This window comes from Periplaneta americana, chromosome 12 (genome assembly GCF_040183065.1).
Source record: "Periplaneta americana isolate PAMFEO1 chromosome 12, P.americana_PAMFEO1_priV1, whole genome shotgun sequence".
Taxonomy (NCBI): domain Eukaryota; kingdom Metazoa; phylum Arthropoda; class Insecta; order Blattodea; family Blattidae; genus Periplaneta; species Periplaneta americana.
In genome coordinates this window covers 36,567,880-36,587,461 of record NC_091128.1, presented here as the reverse complement: position 1 = coordinate 36,587,461, position 19,582 = coordinate 36,567,880, and the positions used below count along the sequence as shown (strand labels likewise).

General features: G+C 36.9%; 1 protein-coding gene across 2 annotated transcripts in view; it reads right to left on the bottom strand.

The window, feature by feature from the left end:
• The window catches only part of LOC138710277 (protein SHQ1 homolog), a 42,529-nt gene extending 23,208 nt beyond the window's left edge, over positions 1 to 19,321 (bottom strand). Inside the window, exons 1-3 of one of the 2 annotated variants that reach the window (XM_069841016.1) lie at positions 19,154 to 19,321; positions 15,576 to 15,723; positions 5,105 to 5,295 (exon numbers count right to left, since the gene is read on the bottom strand). In XM_069841016.1, the coding sequence (XP_069697117.1) occupies positions 5,105 to 5,295; positions 15,576 to 15,723; positions 19,154 to 19,262 (448 nt within the window). In that variant the 5' untranslated portion in view covers positions 19,263 to 19,321. The remainder of the gene's footprint in view (positions 1 to 5,104; positions 5,296 to 15,575; positions 15,724 to 19,153) is intronic. The other variant, XM_069841018.1, reaches the window with a different exon arrangement.
• Between the last annotated feature and the right edge of the window lie 261 nt (positions 19,322 to 19,582).

Here is a 19,582-nt window from a genome sequence, read left to right as displayed (position 1 = left end):
GTCATCCTTCCAAACAGTGAAAGAGGCGCTCTGCACTGCTCCTGTACTCGGATACCCCAACCCTGGAAGGAAGTTCACGCTCGACACGGACGCTAGTAATGTAGGCATCGGCAGAGTAATCTCTCAGGAACAGGACGGGCAAGAGAGGGTGATTGCCTACTTCAGCCGAACACTATCCAAGGCTGAGAAAAACTATTGTGTGACACGTAGAGAACTTTTTGCTATTGTGGAAGCCCTGAAGAATTTCCATAAATATTTATGTGGCCAGGAAATCCATCTGATGACAGACCATTCTGCATTCTCCTGGCTATTGCGCTTCAATAATCTGGAGCAGCTGACCACCTATTTGGTTCAATGCCTGCAGGAATACAACCTCATCTCCAAACACCGCCAATGAAAGAAACATTCCAACGCTGATGCCCGGATGGCTGCAGACACTGCCTGAAAGTAGAAGAGCGAGATGGCGCCCACGCAGTCCGAGCAATCGCCGCACAGCTGACCCCAGGATGGGATAACGCCGCCATAAGGAGGGGGGAAGTTGGAGGACCCAAAGATTGGACAGCTACTGCGTGATATGGAGTCCGGTCAGAGACCAGTGTGGGCCGACATCGCCAACCGTAGCACCACTTACAAGAGCTACTGGGCCCAGTGAGAATCCTTCACGGTCAAGGTCGGTATCCTGAAGAGGATTTGGGAGTCGGCCGATGGTAGGACCCAAATAGAACTTGTCCTACCCAGAAGCAAGGTGAAGGAAGTGCTCGAGGAGACTCATGCTGGTGTGACCGGAGGCTACCTGGAAGCCAACTAGACACTGGACAAGTTAAGGCAGAGGTTCTATTGGCTGCATTAGAGAACCGACACGGAGATGCGACACATGTGCAGTCAGTCGCGGACCAAGGACACGCAGCAGGGGAGCCACGCAGCAGTACAATCGCCATCGATGTTGCTGGACCATTCCCGGCCACGGATCGAGGGAACTGCTACCTACTAGTAGCCATGGATTATTTCACAATATGGCTTGAGGTGTACGCGATTCCAAACCAAGAGGCTTCAATGGTGGCAGACGCACTGCTTGACAACTTCATCTGCCGATTCAGTGTGCCCCGGGAACTGCATAGTGATCAGGGGCGCAACTTCGAATCCAACCTGATGAGAGAATTGTTCGAGCGTCTGGGGGTGAATAAAATCAGGACCACTCTCCTCCACCCACAGTCCGACGGCATGGTGGAATGCTACATCAAAACCGTGGAAGAGCACTTACGGAAGGTTGTGTCCAACCATCAGCAAGATTGTGATGCCAGAGTCCCCCTCTTCCTTTTGGCCTACCGAGCTTCAGTCCACGATACAATAGGGATGACATCGGCCAATATGGTCTTTGGAAGACAGCTGCGGCGCCTTGGCCTGTGATCTGTTTGGCATGCCAACCAAGCGACGACCAGTCAGCGACTGACTATGTGGCAGAACTGACTGAGAAGTTGGATGGAGTCCATCAACTACTAGAGACTACCTCAAGATGGCCAGCGACAGGATGAAAGTGCGTTACGACAGATTAGCCAACTCTGCGAGATTCAGGAGGGCGACCTAGTGTGGCTGTATCGACCAACCAGGACCAATTGGAAATCGCTGAAGCTGCAGTGCACCTAGGAAGGACTCTACCGCGTGGTAACCAGGATCAATGACATGGTGTACCGCATCCAACGACAGCCCAGAGGGAAGATGATGGTGGTGCACCTGGACCGATTAGCAGCTTACCAAGCAACTGTCCGGGAAGTACAGTCCTAAAGAGGGAGCAGTGTGGCGCCATTCGGAATATTCTCTTTGCGTCAGGGGTTTGCACGTGCATCTAGCAAGAAGAAAGGCACGGGGAAATGGAAACACTAACCCCTGACGCTAGCCGCGGTAAGGAGCAAGGGGAGGAGAACTTCGATGACGGCGTGGAGTGAAGAAATTAAGGAAGCATCTTTAAGCAGATTTCTCACGGAGATTCTGAAAGGCACGCGAATCGAAGACTCTAGAACATGCGGTTTAATAAATAACACTGTGAGTGTCGTCAGTCAGTCAGTCAGTCAGTCTACAAGTGAGTCTGCAAGTGAGCAAGGAAGCCAGCCTTCAAGACCGGTGTTCGACGTGTTGTGGACAGCAACTGGAGAGACTCGAGTTCGACATGTCGTGGACCATAGCAGCATGACCGGAGTTCGATGTGCAGTGAACTTGAGTGAACTAGAAGAACTAGCCAAGGCAAGCGAACTGTGAACTGAGAACTGACAGTTTTGTTCTGCACATAGTGCTTTGTGAACATTAATTGAAATTAGGAGTACATTGTTGTTCTTCTCAATAATACACGTGTATTGCCATTGTCGCTTTGTGGAGTGCATTAGCGACTACTGTGTTGCTGTGTTGAGTGGACTACCCATTATTGTAGGGTGAATTATTAGAAATAAAAGTCACATTGTTATCGGGTGCGTGCACAATATATATCATTCGAAAGAGCATCATGAGATATGTTGAAATCTCTAATATTACATACTGTGATGCACATATGAACGAGCTAGAGAGAGTTAAAGAGACGGGATTAGCGGTCTCCACCATCCAATGGGATTCTGCAGTATTACGCTTGACCAGGTGGGCGCGAGGATTGAATACATACTGTATATAGTGTTGTCTCTAGCAGCATAGGGAGCGAGCAATACACTTCCTAAATTAGCAAGGAGAGGTTACATTCATTAAAGATAATAAGGAAACGCAACTCTATGTTAAGAAAAGGTATAAACAAGTTATACATCATTTTTGAAAATATAATTCTGGGGTGCATTAAAACCGCTAATTTTACATAGAGTGTTGTTATTATATTGTGAGTGTGTGGGTGAGTGATCGGAGGAGGGAGGGGGAATTATAGACACATTACAATGAATGCATATGAGATTATCGAAATAAAAATCTAATCAAACACGTCTCTTTTCCTGACTCTTTATAGTGCTGCAGGAGGGATCCAGCAAGGTGCATAGTTTAATTGTGCGATGGTCGAAATCTGGAAAAATGACAGGAGAATTTTTCAGTGAATTTATTGAGTTTGCGCTTTTGCCTCACATTGCTATGTTGCACTCTTTGTTACTTGATTCCTGGGGACCTCACAGAGATAAGAATTTAGTACGTGAAATAATGTTATCTAATAACTTTGGACCTTAAAAATTAAGAGTGCATATAATTCCTGCAAAAACAATCTGTGAACTGCAACCATTAAACAGACATTTTTTTCCGAATGTTCAAAACAATAGACCGACATGTATGTGATTTTATAGTGTTAAATAACTTTGATGTGAACTTGCAAGAACGTAACAATATTCCGAAACACGCCATTGATCTATTATCAAGAATGTTTACCATGCTTCCGTTTGTCTCATAGATATGGATGAAAATTGGCAGCACGAACGAAACATTTGAAAACAGCACTGACCATTGTAATAGAAGGGAAACTGGCACATGTGAATTTCATATGCAAGAAAGTGAGTGTCCTCAACTCTCTCTGCTGAAGTGTGGTTGGTGCAAGAAACTTTTGTGTTTCGAACATTTTTTTGCTAACTATCATGATCATTCACAGGAGAATGAATTTGTTGAAGGGGAATAAGCACGAACTGTTACATTATTGGTGAGTACATCTTTGATTTGATGTTTGTTTCGAGAATTTCATATGCATTTGCTGTAATGTGTCTAAAATTCCCCTTCCGATCACTCACCCACACACTCACAATATAATAGTACGCTATGTAAAATTAGCAATTTTAATACGTATGAGAATTACATTTCCAAAATTGATGTATAAATTGTTTAGACCTTTGGTCAACATACTTTTTTTCTTTATTAATTTGAATGTATGTAACCTCTCCTTGCTACATTCAGGAAATGCTCTGCTTGCTGTCACAGCTCGCCCCCTACATTGCTGGAGACAACAAAACACGCATTCAATCCTCACGCCCACCTAGTCAAACAGTGTATAAATTGTTCGGAAGTTTTCTTAACATGGAGTGATATTTCCGTGTAAGTTAATATCAGCAACTTTGAGTGACTGTCCTTGAGCTTTATTTTAATATGGCCATTACAAATGATAGTCACACTGAAATTGCAGTTGCTTAAAATCGAAAGGCATGTTAGTGGGTATCATAGGAATACATGGAATAAAAACATCGCGTTTTCTTTTGCCAATTAATTTTGCCACTTCTATTACGTTTTGCATGAGTTTTTCACACCAATTCTTGTTCCACTGCAAAATTTTGGTCAGTCAATATTTCGCAATAGTACTATTAGTGATTCAATCAATATTAAGTATTAAATTATGTGGTGGCAATCCTTGTGGTTTTAAATAATTCAAGAATTCAGTTGGGGAAAACAACCTGCTCATATCTACAACTGTATTGAGAAACTCCTAATACGGTCCTGGGTTGCATAAAGGTACCTATTGTATGAACTGGGCTTCATGATGTATCAACAATGCTATAATAAAATTTCGTGTTATTTTTCCCAAAGCCTCGTGAAGTTGATGCTGAATACAACAGAAAATAATAAAGAACAATTGACTGTAGAAGATTGCATTTTAATATTATACATGAACATTTGATCGTATTCATTTTTATATTTTAAATTAATTTGTCCATTTTTAATGTAGCCTATGTTTTTCTCATGGTTATGAAGATGAAATGTGCAAACTTTGACAAATATCAGTGAAAGGGTGTAGATTTATTTAGAGAATATATATAGTATATACATACATACCTACATTCACTTTTATATATTAAGACTGTTAGTAATAAGATTTCTGTACATTTAAAGGACACAACTAAAATTTGTTTAATAATTTATTATCACAATACACTGCTCTCGTAAACTGACTGAGCTATTGGAAATTAAATCAATGATTTCCCAAAACACGCTATCAAATATTTCATATAAATCTATTTTTATCTCGAAAAGGATGCGAAAATGAAAAAAAAAAAAAAAATGTATGAACTTTTTTTGTTTGAAATATCCCAAAGAATAACCTCCTGAAATTAATAACATTACTTACGGTTCACTCTGTACAATCACATGCCAATATTTTAAATTTACTTACTTAATACAGTAATATGTGGCTTCCTTGAAAACACTTTTCCTGGTGGAACAAGTAATGTTGATATTAGATCGAGATTCTCGAAGTGGCGCCCTTTGTTAACTTTCTCCATTGAAATTATAAATGTTCCATTGTCGGCATCGTACATATAATCTGATGCCCCCACCTCCAGTAATTCATCAGGAAAAGTCAATCTGCGACAAGTTAAGATAATTTCAAAAGAAGTCCAAACTACGCATACAATATTGTAATACATAAATGAACTACAGGAAAAACACATTTTTGAAAATAATTCAAATAACTACCAAATTTTTAAAGATCATTCTTACAATGCCCAGTTAAATAAGAGTAAAGTTAACCTACAGTACAGTTAATTTTACGGAAGGAGTAAAGTTACAGTAAACATTGTTTCGTTCTTACCATTTTCTAATCACAGTTTACTCCCAGTTAACATACTCATGCGACATTTGTAGCAAATGATACATTCGTTTTGTCAGATGTTTATGATCTATTGTCATTTATTTTCATTGCTTTCTGTGGCTGTTGATCAATGAGCTAGATACTATAGAGAGGCTGAAGACCTCTGAAAGTTGAAGATAATTGAACATTGGTCCGCCATATTTTGGTTAGTCAAAACAAAGGGGCGTGGCTCGGATGTTGTAGGAAATTACTGTGATGAAGTTAGTATTATTGTGATTTGAGTTACATATTAAGACTATGTTAATAAGTAAAAAGTAAAATACTAACAAAACTTTACGTTTTATAACAGCTGTAGGCCTATGTTTTATTACTTTCACTAAATATAGCCCAGATATTAAATGACAAGCTAATCTCTATGCAACCAAAGCAAAGCACATAAAGACGGATGAATGTATTCGGCAGAAGAAAAATAAATAATTTTTTGACTTCGTCACAAATTTAATTACCTTACAGCTAATCTAACCTAATATGAAATCATGTATTTCAGTGCTCACCAGGTGATTTCAAGAGAGACGACGTATGTAACTAATAGGAGTAAAATATAGGAAAAGTAGTGGCGAAAATTTAAAAAAATTCAATAATTATTTAGAAAAAAGCATTTGAAATTGGAATTAACACAGAGAACTTTTGAAAAGTGCAATTATTAAAACTACAAATTACCTCTTAGCAAGCAACATAAAAATTAAAGAATGGTACTAACAGAAAGTTACTCATGATCATAACTCACCACATTTATTGAAACGATAAGATACTTACGATTAACATTATTATCAGAAACATCAGGAGCCACAGCTAGCTACACGTCTTTTCACGTGATGGAGACATCGTGTACTCTAATATAATTTGAAACAAATATTGATCTCTCACGTGTCTCGCAACTAGGCAGAGGCTTTTACAGAATAAAACTGTTCTTACATTTGACGCAATAATGACAAATTGTGTGTGATGCAAGTACTAACTTTCCTCTTTGTTAACAAAAAGAGCCCTACGCATTAATAAAAAGAAAAATTGGAGTAGGCCCTATAAACACAATAAATACTAAACTCTTGATGGTACAAACTTATTAATACAGATATTTCGCTTATGCTCAGTCCATCTTACCTTATAATTCTCTGGGGCAATGGTACCTGTATTGAGAGGGTTTAATTATCCAGCAACGAATATTATGATTTACGGTACATTTCATTTAAATCCGAGGGAATGAGACATTTTTGGAAATTTTAAAGTCTTAACTATTACGTTTTTATTTATAAATCAGCTTTTTACAAAACCTATAGCAAAATGTTTACATTAAATATTGATGTATCCGAAAAATATAATTTATTTTATTTTATCTGGCAGAGTTAAGGCCTGCTCTTCCACTGACCCAAGTCTACAATTAATACAAATTAATAATAATAATAATAATAATAATAATAATAATAATAATAATAATAATAATATTATTATTATTATTATTATTATTATTATTATTATTATTATATGTTGTGAAATATTATTATTGAAAGTGTATCATACAAGAATATGAAATTAAGTATTCATTGGAAACTACGGGACACATTATTCAAAGAGGCAGTGTACCTTTGATAAGCACTCCTTGCGGAGGCTGGTGGTACTATAGACCGCCATGTTTTGTAGGGAATGATCCATAGTACTATTGGCCTCCGCAGGGAGCGCTTATCAGAGGTCTTTAGCCTCTCTATAGTATCTAACTCGTTGCTGTTGATATAAATCCAAAAGAAGAAACACACAGATAAATTTCTGTTCAGAGGAAGAAGAAATTTAAATATTACGGAAAATTAATGAGAAAAGGGACATTGTTGAAAAGAAGAAAACAGATTCTGCAACGTAGAGCAGATAAATAAAGTGTAGGATGAAGTATTCGAAAGATCTGAAGTTGCAAGTGGCACCAAAAGACGGAGAAAAATTTGAGACATAATGTGCCTAAGAAAATTTGAAAAAGAAATTGAAAGAAGAATTGGCTGAAGAGAAGACACTATTATTTTTTCTAACAGATAGGGAAGTAAGCCACCCACAAAATTTGACAAAATCCTAAAATATTGACGAGTTTAATGGGTACTGGTGCGTTAGACTGGATGGTGATGCAATAGGTAAAGTATTAGAAAAAAGCTTTGTCACACAGATACTTTATAAGTCCCAGAAAGGAGGCAGAAATTAGTTTTGTTTCGTTCTATATCTGATCATGCACACTGCCTCCTTTTTTGGGACTTACAAAGTATGTGTGCGACAAAACGTTTTTCTAAGATTGTACATTTATCACTAACAATACTTTTAAATCTTGGCTATTTTATTTTGATAATTTCCTAGTATCCGGTACTCGTTACATAGGTCGTTTTTATGTTTAACATATTTAGTATAACTTGTATATAGGGTGTGGAGTGAGTATGAAATTATTATTATTTTTTTATATTTTGGCGCATAATTTTTACGTAAATAACGACAAATAAAAAGTAACATGCCACATAACATTATTTTAAGAAATACAGGAAACAAGCATGAATAATAATCTCCATTCTTAATGATCGTGGGATAGAAAAAAAACGTATGGAATAGAAATTACATACAAATGTGCGTGTAATAAACAATAAGCAAACCATCTTCGATTAATCATTTCAAAACAACGTGAATATAGCGTGGATTGTGTAGGAAAATAATTTCTTATATATTGCTCCCAATGTGCATCATTGTTAACTTATGAAAACAAATGAAAATTAACATGGCATATAAACACTATTTGAAGAAAGATAGGAGATATTAAGTAATATTCAGCGTTCTTAATGATCTTCGGATGGAAAATAACAATGAAATATGTATAAAATAGAAATTACATACAGGTGAGCATATAAAAAAACAGTAAGTAGAATCATATTTGGTTAATAAGCTTAAATTACTTCAGATTTAGCGTAAGAGTGGTCTATATCTAACGATGTCTCCCAGCAAATTACTTAATTCATAAAAACAAAAAAATCGTGTTAGAAGATTGAAGTTGTGTATTTTCTCTGAAACTTTCCAAATATTTGTAGGCAGTCTTTTACATTAGATTGCCGAAAATTGGTTTATATAGTGCAAAATTAACAGCTTATGTAACGAGTACCAGTTACTAATAAACTACCTTTATTTTAAAACATTTCTTTGAAAATATGCATGAATGTCAACTAAAATAGGTCAATGTAGAGTATCCAACGCCCAGTGAACGAATATTTCACTTTTATCACTGCCAATGTTGCGCTATAAACCAATTATCAGCAATCTAATGTAAAAGACTGCCTACAGATATTTGTATAGTTTCAGAAAAAATACACAAATTCAGTCATCTAACACGATTTTTTTGTTTTTAAATAATTAAGTAATTTGCTGGGAGATATCATTAGATATAGGCCACTCTTACACTAAACTGTAGTAATTTAAGCTTATTAATCAGATATGATTCTACTTGCTGTTTTTTTATATGCTCACCTGTAAGTAATTTCTATTTTATACATATTTCATTGTTATTGCCCATCCAAAGATCATTAAGAACGATGAATATTACTTAATATCTCCTATCTTTCTTCAAATAGTGTTTATATGCCATGTTAATTTTCATTTGTTTTCATAAGTTAACAATGATGCACATGGGCAGCAACATATAAGAAATTATTTTGCTACACAATCCACGGTATATTCACGTTGTTTTGAAATGATTAATCGAAGATGGTTTGCTTATTGTTTATTACACGCACATTAATTGTATGTAATTTCTATTCCATAGGTTTTTTTTCTATCCCAAGATCATTAAGAAAGGTGAATATTATTCATGCTTGTTTCCTGTATTTCTTAAAATAATGTTATGTGACATGTTACTTTTTATTTGTCGTTATTTACGTAAAAATGATGCGCCAAAAATAATAATAATTTCGTAGTCACTCCACATCCCTATATTCACATTTGTTTTTCAGTGATTTATTAAAGAATGTACCGGTATTTAAAAGACTAATAATTTTAGAAACATGTTACATAAATCATCCTTGTGCCAAAAGAGAATGCTCCCTGGACCAAATTATCGTATTTTGCATGGTCGTTAGTACTAATGTACTGGTATTTAAAAGACTAATAATTTAGAAACATGTTACATAAATCATCCTTGTGCCAAAAGAGAATGCTCCCTGGACCAAATTGTGCCAAAAGAGAATGTTCCCTGGACCAAATTTTATTTTGCAGTGGTCGTCAGTACTCGCTGAAATGGGTAATAATAATATAATATAATTATGTTGTACGTAGCAAGATCGATTATTCAATTGATAGGATATTTTATGAGGTTGTCATGACTGAGATATCTATTGTCAATTGCTTTTATTTGTCAGAAGGCCTTGACTGATGGGTATATAAGGACTGGCGCTCTTAGTGGTGGAGATCGGGGTTTGGGATGGCCCACACTAAATATGTTTAGGATTAGTGTAAAACTGTCCTATGTCTCTATAGTGGGCGGGACATAAGTAACATTCACCCTAAAATAATATAGTGATATCATTTCATTCACTCGTCTTGGAAAAAGTGATTATCTTGTAGACAGACATTTTTATTGAATTGGAATCCAGTCCAAATGTTATTTGACACAACTGGTAAAAGGCAGGTTTCTTACAACAAACGTAGCCTATATCAAGTTATTTATACTTATGTAAGCACTATGTTTCATTACTATTGAATAACACAAATGTGATATAATATCTGTTATGCGTCACTGTTTACAGGATAACTGTATAAAGAACATTGTGGTCGCCCTGGTCAGAAGGACTATTAAAATTCTTTCCATAAAAAGAAGAAAATAGTAGGCTTACACCTAAAAGAGATGTTTGGGGGTAAAGAAAATTCTACCTTGAAAAAGAAAAGTGTGTTAAATACAGAAAAAATAGAAACGAGAGGAATATGAAAAGAAAATCAAAGTTCTGCATTAAAAAAAAAATACTGATTAACTGTTAAGTTATTTAAGTTAATAAATAACGATTTAACTGTGTTAACATTTTAAATAATAATGTTTTTGTACCTGACTGACTAGTTTTGATGTTATTTTCATCATTTGCTGAGTCCTAGTGAGTTCCAGTGAAGGTTTCCTATTATGGAGGTGAGTGTCAAGTCGTTATTTATTAATTTAAACAACTTAACAGTTAATCAGTGATTGTGCAGCTAAGTGTTAAAAGAGTGTATACAACATTGAAGGATTAAAAACAACAGAAAAGAGTATTATTACTGAAATCCTGCACCACAACATATTATTTTGCACCGCAGCAAAATAGTCTTCAATGAGCAAGCTTCTCATGTGAGCTACCATAAAAAACAATGACACATATACTCTGTAAGCTTATAAAGTAGTACTTTCTCAGAAGGAGGTTCACATTCGCTTTGCTTCTGAGCAATGTTGTGTATACCACACAAGCAACAATAATTGCCTTGGTGGTTCTTACTTTTATTATTAAATTTAACAATAGTACTGGGAATCCTCTTTTCCCCAACACCAAAGCACCATTCTATAATATTTTTGGTTTGAATTTGGGATTAAACAGTCTCTCCATTCTATTATAGGGCATATCTTCATCTGTGTAACCTCCTTTCTTGGTCTTACAAGCCAGTGCCTGTAGGACAGGGATAATTCTGTGGATAAGACACGAGACACGGACAATGCAGAGATCAGCTCGAAACTGGGGCCACCTTCTAAAGACAACATGAACACATACAAACAAGCTCGGGCTAGATGGAAAGTAAATTCCAAACTGGCGAAAACTTTGGTTTGCTACATGGAAAAAGTTTAGTTTACTATTTTAAAATTCAAATTCGGTTTCTCAAGATTTTCGTAAGTACCTAATTTTCAATAGCCTTGCTTACAAGTGTCACTATTTGTAGAGCTCTTGCTGTACCTACGAAGACATCAAGAACAATCAATGTGCTTCCAAGGGTATAAAATCGCAGGGTTGAAAACATGCAGTACAACCTCTGTGAACAAATTTGTTTCATGAAATTAGTCAATTACTAATAATTAACAGAAAACAGAAAGAAAGAATAACGAATAACGTAATATCATAGCATGAGAATCGATCCGATCCGATCCGGATCTGTCTGTCTGTCTGTCTGTCTGTCTATCTATCTATCTATCTACTTACCTATCTATCTAACTCTAATCTAATCTAATCTAATCTAATCTAATCTAATCTAATCTAATCTAATCTAATCTATCTATCTACCTATCTAGCTATCTATCTACCTACCTACATATGTGTGTATATATATATATATATATATATATATATATATCGTTGGTGAAAAAATACCAGTAACTGACTTTTGATAATTTTTTGTTTTTTGGTGCATTGGCATCCCTGACATTGCGAGCACCATTTGATAGCGCGGGAAAGTGTAATTTCACCATGTCAATGTGAGAAAAAGGAGTTGAAACAATATTGAAATATTACTGAAATTCCGCGTAACTAGATTACATGCAATACCGCCCAACTGCATCCAGGTTAATTTATTGGAAATACCGTGTAACTGAATAAGAAAAATTTCAACACAGAAGAATAAAATAATGCTGTAGCTATTTTATCGACAAAGTGTGTGAGCCGTATATCCTCCAATTAGGTATTTTCTTACGGTAATCCATATGGCGGAAAATAGTTTAATATACCCAAAATGATATAAAGGAGATTTACATTTCTTTTGGTAATAAATTGAAATGTAATACATGCTCACTTGATAGGGAAGAGTTTGTATGGATCGTTGAAGGAAAATATTGAATTTAATACTTCTCAACAATATTAAAGAAACATGCACGTCAATCTGTGTGCCGCAAAGCATCTTTTTCTCGCCAATTCGAGCTGTATGCAGTTATCTGACACAAGAATACTTCTGTACCTATTAGTTACTGAGTTCCGTTGTAACAAATATGCACAATGTTCTGTGAAAACTTCAAGAAAAGGGAGCCTATGTTGGGTATAAAAGGCTGACAACTGGAAAAGTAACGCATGACACACACAGGGATGCAAGGAAAGTAGGGGCATCATGTAATTCCAAATGTGTCAGAGAATGCCATTGGGAATGCTGAAAGACATGAGATTTCTTTATACATTCTTGAATAAAATGACCTTGGATCAGAGAAAACAATATGTGAATAGTCTTGTGGATGCAATCCCTACACAATGTCCTGGAAAGAGTACTGGTGAGTCAAGAAGAAAAGGTACTTTGTTGTATCATTTCCGTGTGGGCAATGAAAAGTTACAAGTGTGCAAGAAACTGTTCTTGAATACTCTTGCAATAAAAGCTTGGAGTGTCAGTATTGGTTAGAAAATTCAAAGCATGGAATGTCCTCTTGTTCTACTGTTTTCCACACTCATGCCAAAAAGGAAGAAGGTAAACAATTTCTCACGACATTTTTTGACAGTCTCCCTAAATTACCTTCCCATTATTGTCGACAGTCATTAAGCAAACTTTATTTACAGCCTATAGTTCATTCCAAAATTCAGTTATATGATTTCTATAAACAGAGATGTGCACATGAAAATACTGACCCTCTGAGCCGAGATATTTCACCCTGCTTTTTCAGGAAAGTAACATCAGCATTTACAGCCTGAAGAAAGATCATTGTGATATCTGTTGTAGTTACAAAACTGGAAATATAAGTGAAGCTGTATGGCCACAACATGATGAAAAGAAGAAGGAAGCTCGAAAAGAAAAAGAAAAGAATAAAGAAGATGCTCAAATGGAACTGGGCAATGTAGTCTCCATGGATAGTCAAAATAGTTCCATACATACAGAGAAGTTCTGTGTATTATAAGACTAAGTTATGTGTGCATAACTTTACAATTTACAACTTGTAAAATCATGATGTCGTATGTTACTGGTTCGACAAAACACAGGCAGAACTGGTGGCATCGGTTTTCGCCAGTTGTGTCATAGATGCATTGATTGATTGCATAAAAGAAAATCCTCTGCCATTAATTATGTACTCTGATGGATGTACATACCAAAATAGAAATGCAGTCATGTCTTTAGCCCTCCTTGGCCTAGCAATTTCTACACTCAGATGGAGTGTGACTCAGTTCACAATGCAATTCAATGCAATTTAAAAAATAGAGACATAACGCTGCCCAGCCAGTATGTTTCAATAACATGAGAAGCAAGAAAGAAACCCACACCTTACTGTGTTAAGCATTTAGAATATTCCTTCTTCAGAAATTATGCTGACAAGAGATTTTGGCTGTATGATTCAATTCGCCCAGGAAGAGGAACTAATGATCCCACTGTAACTGATCTGAGGGCAATACAGTATCGTCCTGATGGTACAATGTTTTTTTTTTTTTTGGTTTTGTTTCACTGAAGACTGGCAAGAAATGCCAAGGCATCTCATTCCCAGTGGTTGAATTCGCCTATGATACATCAGAGTCTGATTTACACTATACCAATATCATTACGGTGCGACGGTTCCAGTCATAAAATTTTATATAATGACAAAAATAGCTGATACAATGGTAAAGAGGAAAAGATATTCTTAGTGGCCAAGGAGCCTTCTATGCGGAGAGAAATGTTGTCCACAATGAGTGACTGAATGAAGAGTGTTGTAGGACAGAAGGCAACCACTTTCATTTTATAGAATATGTCATCGATGGTCACAGATGGGGCATCCTTAAATACAAGTGAAAAGGCAGGACTGTAGTCCCTACTGAATGTATTAGCGAGGTGAAGCAATCTGACAAATGCCCAAGGCAGTAAGGCTCCACCCCTTCTGAAGATATGGTGCTGCATACACAGGTCAAACCTAGCATGGAGAAGTGTCTGCAATACAGTTCCAGAACTGAATATCATGCTTCAGAACATGTCTTTAATTTGCAGTTCTTTCCAAGTGTCTGGACTCAGAACCAGGGAATTCAGCATCATAGCTAAGAAGAATAATGTTGATTTAGTCACTCTTTCCGAAATGATCAAAGCTGGACTGAATTTACGTATGCAATGGTGGAGGCCGTGCTATGGTCTTGATAGGCTTCAGTTTTGTACTTCACAAAAAACTGTGAGAATACCTCTTGCTATGGTCACCTGAAATTTCTCTGCTTGGATAACTTGAGCTTCTTAACATTTCTGGCCGATGTACTGTCCGTCTTCAGCAGGTATCAGAAAGTACTTCAGTCAAAATTCTACTAACACATGGCTAGATTAACTGAATACGTGAAGTCAAAAATATCTTTGCTTGAAGATCCCATCTTGGGAGGTTGGACATCGACACTCACAGAAAACATTACTGTACTCCCATGTGGTTTGAGACAGCTGAAGGGCGGATCTGGTTGTGGCTTTGGATCATCACAATCAAAAGGAAGAAAGGGACATAATCTCTATTTTACCGATAACAGGGACTTAACTGCATTTTCATAAAAAAAAAGGAAAAAAAGGTAGGTAGGTAGGTGGATGGATGGATCGATGAGCGGGCAGGTGGCAGGCAGGCAGATATATAGACAGACAGATAAAAAAAAACCTCCAGTTCTTTTGCTGAAGTATAAACCAAAGCTTCTATACACAGTTCAGTTTGAACAGAATTTACTAGAGCTTCTTGTGCTTTCTAGCAGATTTGTATTCAGCTATTATGCAATCTATAGTTTTTAAAACTGAACATCATCTTTATCTCCTCAGATTTCACACCTCATTTCCTAAATAAAATTGTCTTAGTACCAGTACCAATGTATCTTCATCCAATACTCGAGTTGTTATTGACATCAGCATGTTAATTCTTCATACATGTTGGCCAATAAGAATCCAGTGAGTTGTTTATAATCTAAGCTCATATCAAGCATACTGGGACTTGAATTGTACTTAATGATCTGTTTCGCAAGAACCATTGTAGACTGAGAACACCTTATTGTAAAAGTATCATTCAGTCTTCTATTTTGACTTACTTTAAGTGTATCATTTGCAGCCAGCAGCATGTTACTTTACAAAAGTTATGCTGTAACTTGCTTACCTGAGATAGTATGGAGAGGATGCAAAACGAAAATCAGTCCCATCAACATATACCTCAGCATCTTTCACACTGGCATATGGTGCGTGGATGGTAATAGTCACAAGGGTTGTCGTCTGATTCAGTTCAAACCGTGGAGTGATCATTTTTACTGAAATTAAAATAAAATAACACCCAATTCTGATTTAGCACTCTCTGACTCTATAATATGAAAGGTTGGAACGTGAATTTCTTAAATATGCACAGCATTTAGGCGCATATGGACATATAAAGAAAAACCCCATGCTTCTGTGACCTCAGCAGTATGATGTATGTAAAAATATGGAGCTTTATCCTATTACTCAAATAATATTCATAGTATGATATCTGTACCACTGACATTAATATATTTATTTGTTAATGTCAGTGGTACAGGTTCTGTGTCTATTATATAATATATATACATATATACATATATATATATATATATATATATATACAGGGTGTATCAAAAATACGTGTACAAACTTCAGGCATGGGTTCCTTACACCAAAAGAAGGAAAAAAGTTCATATGAACATATGTCCCATAATCCTTTGTTTCCCCGTTAGGAACTGTTCAACACATTGGTACACTCATAATATGCCAACACACAAAACTCATAACCAATGCTCGAAATGTCCTCCTCTTGCTTCTAGACATGCATGCACTCATCGAATCATGGACTGTCGCACCCTTTCAAATACTCCGGGATGATGTTGAATGGTTTCGCAGGCTTCCGTGACACGTCGATGAAGAGTTTCTTGATCCGGGATGTCTGCTCCATAAACCAATTGTTTAAGGTGCCCCCAAAGATAAAAATCCAAAGTATTGAGGTCGGGAGAACGTTCTGGCCATTGAACTGGTCCTCTTCTGCCTATCCATCTGTCATGGTAGACACCAGTCAGTGTATCTCGAACAAGGCGACTAAAATGTGCTGGAGCCCCATCATGCATGAACCACATGTTTTGTCTTATGTTCAGAGGCACATCTTCGTACAGTAATTCTGGAAGAGTGTTTTGGATAAAGTTCCTGTAGATAGCACCTGTAAAACGTGCTGGTAGAACGTATGGACCTACCAGACAGTCACCTACAATTCCAGCCCACACATTAATCCTAAATTGTTGCTAATGTCTAGCCTGAAATACAGCACGAGGATTACGATCTGCCCATACGTGTTCATTGTGGAAATTGGTAATTCCATCTCTCCCAAACGTTGCCTCGTCTGTAAACAAAACTGATGAGACAAACAATGGATTGGCTATTTGTGCTAGAAACCATCGGCAAAAGTTCTCCCGTGGTGGATAATCGGCAGGCGAAAGGCCCTGCAGACGTTGCATATGATACGGATACAAGAGCTGCTCGTGATGTACCCTCCATGCTGTACTGTGAGATGTACCAGTTGCCACAGCCAATTGTCTTGTACTGATACCTGGATTGTCTTCGACACAGTGTAAAATGTCTTCTTCGAGGTTCGGCATACGAACAACTCTTGGTCTTTCTCGATCACCAATCTGTGGTGCAACGGTTCCTGTCTCAGCAACGCGATGATACACAGCAACAAAGGTTTGATGATTCGGTTGTCTTCGGTCTGGAAACGCCATCTGATACAGCCGTACAGCCTCGCGTCCATTACCATTCGCGCGACCATACATAAAAATGATGTCAGCCTGCTCACGAAATGAATATCGTCCTGCCATGGTTGAACGAAACACGTTAACTCACTCCACGTTCACAATTGCAACGTTGAAGACAGACTAATGACAAATGACACATGTAAACAAGTCTCCATGGCAACACTTCGCCATCTGCAGTCCATTTCTGATACGAGTCACAGCCTTCTATGAATGAGTGCATAAAGAAATGAAGTTTTGAGGTTGGACCTCGAAGGCCGTTGAATGCAAACTTTTAGTAATAAATGAATAACGGGGAAACAAAGGATTATGGGACATATGTTCATATGAACTTTTTTCCTTCTTTTGGTGTAAGGAACCCATGCCTGAAGTTTGTACACGTATTTTTGATACACCCTGTATATATAAATACTTACTGGCTTTTAAGGAACCCGGAGGTTCATTGCCGCCCTCACATAAGCCTGCCACTGGTCCCTATCCTGAGCAAGATTAATCCAGTCTCTATCATCATATCCCACCTCCCTCAAATCCATTTTAATATTATCTTCCCATCTAAGTCTCGGCCTCCCCAAAGGTCTTTTCCCCTCTGGCTTCCCAACTAACATTCTATATGCATTTCTGGATTCGCCCATACATGCTACATGCCCTGCCCATCTCAAACGTCTGGATTTAATGTTCCTAATTACGTCAGGTGAAGGATACAATGCGTGCAGCTCTGCGTTGTGTAACTTTCTCCATTCTCCTGTAACTTCATCCCTTTTAGCCCCAAATATTTTCCTAAGAACCTTATTCTCAAAAAACCTCAATCTCTGTTCCTCTCTCAAAGTGAGAGTCCAAGTTTCATAGCCATACAGAACAGCCGGTAATATAAATGCTTTATAAATTCTAACGTTCAGATTTTTTGACAGCAGACTAGATGACAAAAGTTTCTCAACTGAATAATAACAGGCATTTCCTCCTGAGCGTCATTTATATTTGTTACTGTTGCTCCAAGATATTTGAATTTTTCCACCTCTTCAAAGTATAAATCTCCAACTTTTATAGTTCCATTTCGTACAATATTCTGATCACGAGACATAATCATATACTTAGTCTTTTCGGGATTTATTTCCAACCTTATCTCTATACTTGCTTCAAGTAGAATTTCCGAGTTTTCCCTAATCGTTTGTGGATTTTCTCCTAACATATTCACATCATCCGCGTAGACAAGAAGTGAAATACATGAAATGATATCCCTTCTCCATGTTCTGCTTTTGTTCTTCCCTCTGAACATGAAAAATCACAACACCACGGCATTTTAAACTGTATTACAATACAATTTTTTCTGTTTAGTCTACTGTAGTTCAAAGTCGTTCTTATAAAAGAAAATAGCCCTACATAAAACCACAACGTTGGTATGTGCTATTTTATGATTAAATGAAAAGGAAAACATAACTTCACAACTAAGTCCGAAATTCTGTTCACGTGTATTACGGCGCGAGATTATTTAAAACAAAGCGCTGCACTCGGGATGTTCTCGGCCTACTACGCAATCACACCAGTTCAGTGGCTGTGAGGTCATAAGTATTTGTGCGGAGTCAGTAACTCAAGAACCATGCCTCGCATTGACAAGCGGTAAATTACATTCTACTTAGATTTAAAAACGTGTTTGATTAAAGCTAACTTAATTTTATCGCGGACTGCTCCTTTAAGCAAAAACGTTTGGGAAAGTTTCAGTATACGGATTCGTCACTAATAATTTATATCTTAGAATACTAAAAAGAGCAGATTTGTCTGTATTTGTCGAATGCGCATCATCATGCTTACGAAAAGGCACATTTCAAGTGACAGTAATTTATTTTGTGTGCACAAGGTTGGAATTTTGAAGTAAGAGGGAAAGCAAAGAATCCGTGTTCTGTAAGTTATCCAAATATACCTATAAAATACATACCTACATTAAACGTTGTCTTTAATATTCGCCCACTTCCAGGACTGAAATTTGATTTCACTGCATGTTCCCAACATATAGGATTCAAGACTGCTGAGATTCCAGACCACATGGAATACGAACACGCATTACATTGTATCTAAGTCACCGCCTACTCGAACGCTTCCGATGATCTAGCGATCAGGAGTTGGGGTAAAAAAGTCCTGAACATCTTAATATATAAAATTGAATGGCTCTGGACATGGATAAATATATATATATATATATATATATATATATATATTTATCCATGCTCTGGATGTGGGTATTTACAGTGTTGCCAGGTTGAGGGATTTATCGCTCGGCGTAGGGATTTTTTTTTTATCGAAAAGGGATTGAGGGATTTTCTCTATTGCCCTTATTAAAAGCACATAAAAGCATAGTCTATAAAAG